At 40.9% G+C, this 12772-nt stretch overlaps 1 protein-coding gene across 5 annotated transcripts in view; it reads right to left on the bottom strand.

Moving 5' to 3' along the window:
• ipo13b (importin 13b) overlaps nt 1-12772 on the bottom strand; it is a 180111-nt gene that overhangs the window by 100356 nt on the left and 66983 nt on the right. For all 5 annotated transcript variants that reach the window (XR_007248427.2, XM_048539244.1, XM_048539246.1 and 2 more), the window contains one exon: nt 6958-7124. Coding sequence is in view for 4 of the 5 variants with exons in the window: in XM_048539244.1 (XP_048395201.1) it covers nt 6958-7124 (167 nt within the window). In the remaining variant the exon portion in view is untranslated. The remainder of the gene's footprint in view (nt 1-6957; nt 7125-12772) is intronic.

Genomic DNA, 12772 nt, shown 5'->3' with positions numbered 1-12772 from the left:
AAGAGCTGTTTTTTGTCCTGAATTATTTTAGAGGGGAGCTCGGAGACAGATGCTGAGCAGACAAGCAACTCTTTTTTTAAAGAAAGAGCTGGAACAATACAGGCAGCCTGAGTGCATGTGGTCAAGTTCTCACAAATCAAAGGATGTTTTGCTAGCTTTCAGTATTGCGTGACTGAAGACGTGGAAGCTATTTTTCCCTCTCTCAATTACAGCCAAAAGCTGAGCATTCTCTTCGGAGGTTGCTGAATTGCATGTGAAACAAAACCTATTTTCTGACCTAGCCTTTTTGTTTATGTGATGTTACTATATTGAAGCAGTTAATTAGTAACAGACATGGTATCTATTTTTCTGTTAAGTATTCCAATAGAGTTAAGTTATTCTAAGTTCATCTTTCTTGTGTTAGAATTGAAATTTGAATTGGGTGTCATTGAGCAGATTACTGCTAAGCTGGTGCTACATGATAGCACTGTTAATGACATTGTCCATCACTCCACTGATGATTGAGAGTAGATGGATTTGGCAGTAATGGTCATGGTTTGATTTGTCTTTTGTTTTTGTGCACAGGATATATCTGGCCAATTTTCCACCTTGTCAAGTAGATGCCAGCTTAGCAGCTGTACTGGAGTAGCATGGCTAGGGGTGTGGCAAGTTCTGGAGCACAAGTCTTCAGTATTATTGTCAAAATGTTGTAAGGACCCATAGCCTTTTCAGTGCCTCCATTTCATAGCAGTTCAGGGCTGAAGGATTGTTGCAAATATTTCAGCCTCATCTTTTGCACTGATGTGCTAGCTTCTCCCATCACTGAAGATGGGGAAATTTGATGAGCTTAGATCTGATCCCTTGGCATGGGACAACTTGATGCTTAAGCTGTTTGGTATGCAATTCATCCCGTGTGTAGCGTCATCAAATTGACCCCTCATTTTTTGGTTTGCCTAGTGCTTCTTCTGGCAAGCCCTCATAAGCTCTTTGAATCAAGGTGGATCTCTTGGTTTGATACTAGAGTGAGGATATGCTAGGCCATGAATGTGCAGCTTGTGTTGGAATATAATTCTGTCGCTGATGGCCCACAGCACCTCATGGATGCCTGGTCTTGAAGTGTTAGATCTTCTGAAAGTCTGTCCTATTTAGCACAGTGGTAGCACTTTAAAAAATTGGGAAAGCAGAATCTTAATGGGAAATTAATTTAGTTAATTAGCTAGGTTGCTGGTTTGTAATGCAGAGTGACAACAGCACAGTTTCAATTCCTGCACCATTGGAGGTTACCATGAAGTACTCTCCTTCTCAACCTCTCCTCTTGCCAAAGGCATGGAGATCCTCAGGTTAAACCACCACCATCACCACTCAGAGCAGCCCTATGGTGAAGTAGGGCTATAGTAACTTGAACTTAGCACCATATAACAAGACATAAGGTCATAAAGTCTTTGCAGTAGTCACTTGCGCCGACACTAATGGACAAACGCATCTACAAATGGACATATCAGTGAGGATGAAGTCTAATGTGTTTTTCCCCTTTTCCCTCTTTCCTTCTTCACCATCTGCCACAGACTCAGCTGAGCAGTTATGCCCTTAGGATTTGACCAGCACAATGAGTAGTGCTGCTTCTACTGAGCCACTCAGTGAATATTTAAATTCCGCCATCAGAATACATTTTGTGGCCTTGCAACTTTCAGGAGTTCCCTCCAAGCGCTGTTCAACAGGGCGTAGCATTGATTCATCAGCTGAGAGAAGGCAATCCCTGTGGTAATCAGCAAAAGATTTCCTTGCCTATATTTGACCTAATGTCATGAGATGTCATGGTGTCGAGTCCATGTTGAGGTCTCACAGGGCAACCCCCTCTCAACTTTATACTACCATCCCACCACCTCTGCTTTGCCTGTCCTGTCATGGAACAGGACATGTCCAAGGATTGTAATGGTGATAGGTGGCAAAATAGCTGTAAGTTATGATTTCATGATTACATCAGGCAGCTTTCCCAATTTTGGCACTAGGCCGACAAGGCCATTCCTTCTGTTGTCATCCTGGTCAATGATAGATGCTCCGACTGGCTTCATTTTTGTGTTTTTCTAGCAATCAAGAGAATGGAATGGCTTCTAGGTCATTTCAGAGGGCAGACTAAAAGCAAAAGCCAGACCAGGCAAGGATGGCAGTTTCCTTCTCTAAAGGACATTACTGAACGGGACAGGTTTTTGACATTTGATGGTCATCATCAGATTTTTAATTCTATATTTTTATTGAATTCAAATTCCATCATTTGCCATGGAGGGATTTCTACCTAGGTCTCTGGATTGATAATACCACAAAGTAATTGCCTTTCTATAATTACTTTGTAATTGTATCCCAGTCATTATGTGGACAAACATGACAGATAATGTGCACATAACAAAAACACAAATGATTAGCAGGAACACAACAGTTTCCATCAAAATGGCTGCTTGAAGAAATTAGCCTACTAGCACAATTACCGGTGACAGGCATCCCTGAGTTAGAATGAATCTGCGCATCCCTGGTCATAAGACCATGAAACATAGGAGTGGAAGTAAGGCCATTCGGCCCATCGAGTCCACTCCGCCATTTAAATCATGGTTGATAGGCATTTCAACTCCAGTTCCCTGCACTCTCCCCGTAGCCCTTGATTCCTTCTGAGATCAAGAATTTATCAATCTCTGCCTTGAAGGCATTTGACGTCCCGGCCTCTACTGTGCTCCATAAGAATGAATTCCACAGGCCCACCACTCTCTGGCTGAAGAAATGTCTCCTCATTTCCGTTTTAAATTTACCCCCTCTAATTCTAAGGCTGTGCCCATGGGTCCGAGTCTCCCTGCCTAACAGAAACAACTTCCCCGCATCCGGCCTTTCTAAGCCATACATTATCTAAGTTTCTATTAGATCTGCCCTCAACCTCATAAACTCTAATGAATACAATCCCAGGATCCTTAGCCGTTCATTGTACGTTAAACCTACCATTCCAGGGATCATCCGTGTGAATCTCCACTGGACACGCTCCAGGGCCAGTATGTCCTTCCTGAGGTGTGGGGCCCAAAATTGGACACAGTATTCTAAATGGGGCCTAACTAGAGCTTTATAAAGTCTCAGGAGCACATCGCTGCTTTTATATTCCAACCCTCTTGAGATAAACGACAACATTACATTCGCTTTCTTAATCATGGACTCTACCTGCAAGTTAACTTTTAGAGAATCCTGGACCAACACTCCCAGATCCCTTTGCACTTCTGCTTTACGAATTTTCTCACCGTTTAGAAAATAGTCCATGCCTGTATTCTTTTTTCCAAAGTGCAAAACCTCATTTGCTCACGTTGAAGGTCATCAGCCATTTCCTGGACCACTCTCCTAAACTGTCTAAATCTTTCTGCAGCCTCCCCACCTCCTCAGTACTACCTGCCTGTCCACCTATCTTCGTATCATCAGCAAACTTCGCCAGAATGTCCCCAGTCCCTTCATCCAGATCATTAATATATAAAGTGAACAGCTGTGGCCCTAACACTGAACCCTGGGGGACACCACTTGAGACCAGCTGCCATTCCAAAAAAGAGCCTTTTATCCCAACTCTCTGCCTTCTGTCAGACAGCCAATCCTCAATCCAAGCCAGTAGCTCACTTCAAACACCATGGGCCCTCACCTTGCTCAGCTGCTTCCTGTGAGGTACCCTATCAAAGGCCTTTTGGAAGTCTAGATAGATAACATCCACTGGGTTTCCCTGGTCTAACCTACTTGTTACCTCTTCAAAGGATTCTAACAGGTTTGTCAGGCACGACCTCCCCTTACTAAAACCATGCTGACTTGTTCTAATCTGATCCTGCACTTACAGGAACTTAGAAATCTCATCCTTCACAATGGATTCTAGAATTTTACCAACAACCGAGGTTAGGCTAATCGGCCATAATTTTCATCTTTTGCCTTGATCCATTCTTAAACAAGGGGGTTACAACAGCAATTTTCCAATCATCTGGGACTTGCCCAGACTCCAGTGACTTCTGAAAGATCACAACCAAAGCCTCTGCTATTTCCTCAGCCACCTCACTTCGAACTCTAGGATGCAGCCCATCGGGGCCAGGAGATTTATCAATTTTTAGACCTTTTAGCTTTTCTAGCACTTTCTCTTTTGTAATGCCTGCCATACTCAACTCTGCTCCCTGACTCTCCTTAATTGTTGGCATACTACTCATGTCTTCCACTGTGAAGACTGACGCAAAGTACTGATTAAGTTCTTCAGCTATTTCCTTATCTCCCATCACGAGCCTTCCAGCATCAATTTGGAACGGCCCAATGTCTACTTTTGCTTCTTGTTTGTTTCTTATGCATTGAAAGAAGCTTTTACTATCATTTCTAATATTACTAGCAAGCCTACCTTCATATTTGATCCTCTCCTTCCTTATTTCTCTCTTTGTGATCCTCTGTTTGTTTTTGTGCCTGCCCAATCTTCTGATTTCCCAGTGCTCTTGGCCACTTTATAGGCTGTCTCTTTTTCTTTGGTACATTTCCTGACTTCTTCACTATGTTCCACGCATAACAATGTCACACCAGCCGCACAGATGAAAATGCCTCTCCTAAGGACAAAAGGTCTTAGAATGGGGTCAAAAGCTGTGAAAGGGGACAACAGTCATGAAGGGTGGAGAAAGCTGGGTAAATCCTCATGGATGGGTGAGGGACAGATAGCAGCTCCAGACTGAGTTTGGATTCAGTGAGGGAGTGACGATGGCACCATGAATTTTATTCCAGCTTTACTGAATACCCAAAGGCTGGCTTGGTATACGATGTTTCTGGCAGGAAGGCAGATGCACCTGTCGCTTGGCAGTGATGTAGCACTGTTTAGGTAGTGTTTATGCACTAGCATGCTCTTTGCACCACCAAGAGGTGGCACTCCTACAAAACACAGTCAAAGATAAATAAGCAAATAAATCTACCTTGATAACAAGGTGCTGAGCTGGATGAACACAGCAGGCCATGCAGCATCTTAGGAGCAGGAAGGCTGATGTTTCGTGCCTAGACCCTTCATCAGAAATGGGGGAGGGGGAGGGGGAGGGGGATTCTGAAATAAATAGGGAGAGGCGGATAGAAGATGGATAGAGGAGAAGATAGGTGGAGAGGAGACAGACAAATCAAAAAGAGGCAGGGATGGAGCCAGTAAAGGTGAGTGTTGATGGGGAGGTAGGGAGGAGATAGATCAGTCTGGGGAGGACGGACAGGTCAAGGGGGCAGGACGAGGTTAGTGGGTAGGAAATGGGGGTGGAGCTTGAGGTGGGAGGAGGGGATAGGTGAGAGGAAGAACAGGTTAGGGAGGCGGGGGATGAGCTGGGCTGGTTCTGGGATACGGTAGGAGGAGGGGAGATTTTGAAGCTTGTGAAATCCACATTGATACCAAATCGGGTTGCAGGGTTCCCAAGAGGAATATGCGTTGCTGTTCCTGCAACCTTGGGGTGGCATCGTTGGGTCACTGCAGGAGGCCCAGAATGGGCATGTCGTCTGAGGAAAGAGGGGGAGTTGAAATGGTTTGTGACTGGGAGGTGCAGTTGTTTATTGCGAACTGAGCATAGGTGTTCTGCAATGTGGTCCCCAAGCCTCCGCTTGGTTTCCCCAAAATAGAGGAGGCCACAACGGGTACAGTGGACGCAGTACACAACATTAGCAGATGTGCAGGTGAACATCTGCTTCATGTGGAAAGTCTTCTTGGGACCTGGGATGGGGGTGAAGGTGGTGTTGTGGGGGCTGGTGTAGCACTTCCTGCGGTTGCAGGGAAAAGTTCCGGGTGTGGTGGGGCTGGAGGGGAGTGTGGAGCGGACAAGGGAGTCACAGACAGAGTGGTCTACTATCTCAGATAATCTACTGTGGCAATATTCATTGAGCAACATGTTGATCAGGAGTCACCAACTGCTCTGTTCTTCTTTGAAGTGTATCATGCTATCCTTTATATTCATCTCAGGAAGCAGAGGGATATTGTTTTAACATCTCATCATTTAACACCTCTGGCAATAAAAAAACTATTTAGCTTTTTTCTCCGTTTCTGTGCTGCAGTGAAGTATTAGCCTAAATCACAAACAAGGACTGGTTTAAACCTACAACTTCTGACTCAGGTTCCCGATATTAGCTCTGAGCCAACAGATTTTTTTCCGACTAATTATTTTTTGTCTTGTGGCAAACTCCATACCATTTGCAAAAAAGCTCTCTCTAAAGATTGTAGCATTTCTAAACATTTAAAAGCTACTGTCAGCAGCTAACTAACAACTAATTAATTATTATGCAGTGACCACTGCATAATAATGAGAAGCCAACACAAAAAATGATTTTCTTCCTACCTCATAAGTAATATTAATTATTAGCATTCCCTGCTGAGATCAGCACCCCAAAAATCATCTGCCAACTCAGGATTAAGGATTAATCCCAAAATGTTTCAGGTCAATGTGTTTTGGCTGCTCACTAATGTACACATGTTCTTGAAGTCATTGACGAGCACACGAAAAAAAATGCAAACATTTTCCTTTGTTTATTTAAGCTTTAACACCAAGTTATAGATCTATCTTAATTAACCCAGACAGACATGTTATTATACACTTCTGGACCAGGTGAGACTTGAACCCAGGCCTCCTTGTTCACAGGAAAGGATGTCAACATTGCACAAGAGTCCACATACAGTGTGCTCGCGTTTAAAAGATAGTCTTTTCCTGGTCACGACATGGAACTCAGAAAATTGAAAATAAGCACTAAAAATTGATTTACCAAAACTAAATAAAGCTTTCACAACCACCAATGGAACAGGACTGAAACATGTTTTACCGACTGCTTTGTTCTAGGCACATCAGCAACCGTTCAAACAGCAAGGAATTTAAAAATAAAAATGCATGCCTTGGAGTGAAAATGACAATAGGCACCTCAATTCCAGGTTGAATGAAAAATTGTTCAGTTGGGAACATTTCTTTTAAAGCAAACCCTTCAGTTCCTCACCTGTATATCCTAAACTGCTCTTTCTCATCAGAAGACCAGGAGGAATATTCTTCATCAGAGGGAAACTGAGCCTTGTGTAGCAGAACATCAACCAGTTGAAAATAGACAGGACGATAAACCTGCAGGTACACCACTTGTTTCTCTGCTTCAAATGACATTATGTCATCCTAAATATCAGACAAAAAGGCAATACTTAAAGTTATTAAAATAAGAAATGCAAAGGATTACAAGGCTCATAATGCTTTACACATTATATTAAAAGCAAAAATGATTTCCCTCCAATTTTCACTGAGAACATTGCTAGCTAAATATCTTAAATCAAAATCTATACCCCCATTAGTAAACAGAGGAATAAATATATCATGCTATTTAAAAAGAAACAAATTTATCTAAACTATGCTTTTGATATATGAACATAAAATTACAATTTTAAGTGAATTCCCAAAGTAAATCATTCTAACTGGTCACTCAAAATTATTGTACTAAAAATTCAAAAAAATTCTGTTCACTAAGTATTTAACTTTGAGGTCACATGGGAAAGTATAATCCCCAGTGAATTGCAGAAATGCATGGAAAACAACAAATTCTGAACAAAAACAATGACTAATTCCACCCAACCAAGCTGGCCAGCTTTATACTGAATAACGTATGCAGAGTTGAGAGATTCAGCATTTCGTTTGATCAAGCTATTCCTGACACAAGTTTTCAAATCCAGATGTGTACACATTAAGATTCATAGGAAGCAGCAAAATTTCTGCTCTATAAAAGTGGAAAAAAAACTGGAGTCAAGGCATTTGATAGGCTTGTCCAAATGGCAATGCATTAACAGATCCTAGGGGCAGCCTATTCACTCAAACTCTCAAGATGTATGCTTACCTAATTATATGCATTTTAAATTGTAAATATTTATACTTTTGTACAACGCTGAGAAACAAAACTTCTGACTCTGCTCCACATTCAGTAAGATCATAGCTGGTCTTTTATCACAGCTCCAGCTTTGTGCACTAATACCATAACTTCCAAATTCCTCAGTATCCAAAAATCTATTACCCTTGGACAATGATTGACTGCCCACAGCTGTGATGTAGAATTCTAACGATGCAAAGTTCTAAATTTATGCTTGTTTCTCTTCACATAACTGTTTTTCGACTCATCTTAATATTCTTTCAACCATCTGTGTCTGTGTATTTCTGAAACAACAAAAAGGTGCTACCACAGGCGCAACATGAAGCCAAATGGATTGTGACAGACTATAAACAAGCTCAATTAGAAATTGTCAAGCTTCCAAAATCAGGATTCTAATGCATCTTGAATGGATGCTAGACGCACATTATTGGTGGGATTACAGAATTGTATTCCAAACTAAATTTAAGGAAATTAAAGTATTAGAATAATGTTACAAAATAGTGGTGGTTTCTCAAACCTTTTGCAAAGCTTTCAAATGATAGGTACCAAGAAAACACAGAAATAGCAAATGGAGGATGTCATTACAGACAAACAAAAATATTTGAACATCAGTTTAAAGGCTACAGAAGTGAGGACGCACAAAAGGATATTGATAGGTGAAGATTCTCTTATCTTTCCCCCCCACCGTCCCAAGTAACGGTCCCATTGGAAACCATAATTATGAGGAGAGTTGCGATATACTGGAAACTTTAGGACTCAGCACTTAATAATTTTAATACTTTAAAATACTCATTTTTTGTTTCAAATTACTTCCTGGCAACTTCTCAGATTTGTGGACTCCTCTAATTCTGACCTCTTGCACACCTCAAGTTTAAAATCATTCCTCCAACAGCAGCTGTGCCTACAACTGTTGATCACCCCCCCCCCCCCACCCCCCCACCCCCCCCAAGCAAGCTCTAGAATCCTTTCCTCTTGTAACATATTCCTTTAACATCTATTTGATAAACCTTTTGGTCATTTACACTAATATCTCCAGCTGACTTCATGTCAACTTTGGTTTGATAATACTCCCACGAAGAACTTACCGGTATTCTGACATTTGTTACGTTAAATGTGCTGCAAAAGTACAAGTTAAAGCTGTTGTAAGAACAAAAACATGCTGCTGATACTCTCGTCATGTGCTAGTTTTTTTCCAATGAACTGAAGCGTTAAGTCTCTTTCGTTCCACAGATGCTGCCTCACTGGCTCAGCATTTCCAATTTCTGTATGGAATTTCCAGTTTCTGTCGTACTTGCCTACTAGTAGTGCTACCGTTTTGTATTCTCTATGTCCTTTCTGTAAGCGTTGGTCTGGTTGTGCTCAAATAGAGCGAACGTTTATTAACCAGCATTTTCAGGACCAGAAATGTGTTAGTTGACCGAAATATTCCAGATAACCAAGAGGTATGCGTTACTGCAGTAAAGTCTGACCAAGCAAAGCTTCGAGATGTCAACACCTCTCAAAAAGAAATGTAAAATCATCAACACACCTAAAATCAAAGTCAGAAGTCACACAACACCAGTTATAATCCAACAGGTTTGTTTGAAATCACAAGCTTTCAGAGCATAGTGTATCAAACTGTTGAACTATAACCTGGTGCCATGTGACTCTGACTTTGTCCACCCGATTCCAACACCGGCACCTCCACATCTAAAATCAAAGTAATAGAAACATCATGCAGGTGGTATACACATCATTCTGACGCTTTATTTACAGCTTAAGTACTAAGGTGATCATGGTATTTGATATATAATTTTTGCGAGTTTATCATTAAATGTGCTGATTCAAAAGGCGTCAGTTAAAACAAAGTTTGCAGTACTTTCTTTTCTCGTTCTGTTTGTCACTATTTTTTAAATCTCGAAATGCCAATAGTGTCCTTAACCAGCATTCACACTTTTAGCAGGTTAGCAATTTAAACCTTAGGTTTTATTATTCATCCATTTTCTTCAGTATCCTTCCAATGAGCTTATGTACTATTTCATCATTATGTGCACTTGGAAAAATTCCATGTCTAAAGTCAACAGAGACATTACGTTAAAATGGAGGGGAATGGAACTAACTGGATAGATCTTTCAAAGTGATAGGATGAGTTAAATGGCGCCTTTGCACTGCATCATTCAATAATTCCATGAAAATTTACCAATAGATGAACAATTTCAAATCAGTTAAGTGAAGGAAGCAGTCATAAATAGTGCTAAACAGCAGCACCTGCTCAGCGACAACCAGTTTGGGTTCTGCCAGAGCCATCTAGCTCCTGGCCTTACCACAGCCTTGGTTCAAACATGGATAAACAAGCTGAATTCAAGAGAAGAGGGGAGAGTGACTGGCTTTGACAGCGAGGCCACGTTTGACTGAGTGTAGCATCGAAGAACACTAGGCAAAACCTGCATCAATGGAAACCTCTGTGCTGAATGGAGTCATACCTGGCACAAAAAATGTTCAAAGATAACAAGGTGTAGAGCTGGATGAACACAGCTGGCCAAGCAGCATCAGCTCTACACCTTGCTATCTCGGATCCTCCAGCATCTGCAGTTCCTACTATCTCTGAAACAAAAGATGATTGCTGTGGTTGTTGGAAGTCAGTCATCTCCGCTCCTGGACACCTCTGCAGGAGTTCCTCAGCGTAAGATCCTAGGCACAACCACCTTCAGCTACCCTGTCAATGACCTTCCTCAATTATAAAGTCAGCAGTGGAAATGTTCACCAATGACTGCATAACATTCAGCGCCATTCACAACTCCTCAGACACTGATGCAGCCCATGCAGCAAATTCTAGACAATATCCCGGTTTGTACTGAAAAACAGCAAATAACATTTATACACAAGTGCCAGGCTATGGCCATCTCCAATAAAAGACAAAGACAAGGACAATCTTTTGGCCCTTGACATTAAAACAGCATCACCATCACCGAATCCCCACTATCAACACCCTGGGAATTACCATTGACCAGAAATTCAACTGGACTCACCATATAAAGATAATGGCTACGAGAGCAAGTTAGAGACCAGTAAAGAACAGTAATGAATAACATCTCTTGATTGTCCAAAGTCTGTACACCATCTACAAAGCAAAAATCAAGAATATGCCCCACTTGTTTAGATGAATGCAACTCCGACCGCAACCAAGAAGCTTGATACCTTCCAGAACACAGCAGTCTGCTTGATTAGCGTCAAATCCACAAACATCTACTCCTTCCACCACTGGACATTCAGCAACAGCAATGTGTACTTTTTACAAGATGCACTACAGAAATTTTATAAGATTGCCTAGATAGATAGCATCTTCCAAATCCACAACCATTTCCAGCTGGAAGCAGAAAGGCAGCAGATACAATAGTCAACTACATGCAAGTTCCCTTCTAAGCCATTCACTATCCTGACGTGGAAAGCTATCACCTTTCTATAGGGTCATTGAATAAAAATCCTGAAATTTTGCCCATAAAGGCATTGTAGGTTTACCAATAAAATATGGACTACAGTGATTCAAAGAAGCAGCTCACCATCACTTCTCAAGGGTAACTAGGGACAGGCAATAGATTGCCCAACTATTCCATAGTGAATAATTTTTAAAAACAATAATTTTCAATCGCGATCAGAGTTTTAACCAGAGAAGTCTGATGTCTTTTGAGTCTGATTTGTCGAAAATTATATTCATCAACACTATCAAAGATTGTTACTTTTGATGAGGAAGAGGTTCAACCATGAAAATACAACAAGCAATGACCAATCCCATCAAAGCAAGATGGGAGGGATACAATGTGATGAGCAGATGGATATGAGATCACAAATATGAGCAAATAAAGATCCAAATATTCAAAACATTGTTCTTGATAACACAATACCACTATTTTCAGCCAAGCTTCAAGCGTCTGAATGGATCACTGAATTTGAAAATGACAAACACAGCATTATATACTCTTCTCAATTTAATGTAATTTCAATAACCTCATCTATAATGCAGGTGGAGTATAATTTGGGAAAATGAATTTATTCACCTTGTCAGGAAGGATAAAAAAAAAGTGTTATTTAAAATGGAGAATGCCTATGGAATGCCAAGGAACAGAGGGATTTAGGTATCTGGTGCATGAATCATAAAGGTTAGCATAGAGGTGCAGCACACCATCAAGGTTGGCTAATGGGAGAACCAAACAATTAAAGGAAACATTATTCTTCAGTTATACAGGACATTGAGATTTCTTGAACACCATGTGCAGTTTGGTCTCCTTAGTTAAAGCCTTTCATTGAATTTCAGTACACGTGACAATAAAATCAGTCAGGATTTAAATGCATTGGAGGCAATTCAGAGAGAGAGTTTAGATTGATATTAGAATGAGTGATTGTCTTATTAGGATAGGTTAGATTGCTGGGCCCGTTTCTACAGGAGTTTAGAAGAGTTAGGGTGGACTTGGTTGAATGGTTTTGACAAGAATTAGTAAGGAAATGAGATTTCATGTTTGACATTGTTAGTTAGAATAATATAAAAGCAAAACACTGGTGATGGTGGAAATCTGAAATTAAAACATGATGCTGGAGAAACACAGCAGGTCTGGCAGCAGCTGTGCAGACAGAAACCAAAGTTAATGAACAATTGTTATGTTACGTGGTTGCCATTAGACTAGCTCTTTATTTTCAATTTTATTGAAGTTTCATTATCTGCCTTTTGGGATTTGAACCAATATCCCCAGAATATTCTGATCCACTAGTTCAGTGATATTACTACTATATCATCACCTTCCTTCCATGTTGTCTATTTCTGTCCTATTTATTTGTTCATATCAGCAACACTTAATTGCATGCATTCTCTTTTTGTCAACAAGAATCGTCACAGCAGCACAAGCAAACTTGAGAACTTAAATGTTGATCAACATCT

This window comes from Stegostoma tigrinum, chromosome 8, assembly GCF_030684315.1.
Source record: "Stegostoma tigrinum isolate sSteTig4 chromosome 8, sSteTig4.hap1, whole genome shotgun sequence".
Classification (NCBI taxonomy): domain Eukaryota; kingdom Metazoa; phylum Chordata; class Chondrichthyes; order Orectolobiformes; family Stegostomatidae; genus Stegostoma; species Stegostoma tigrinum.
This window is presented reverse-complemented; position numbering and strand designations above follow the sequence as displayed.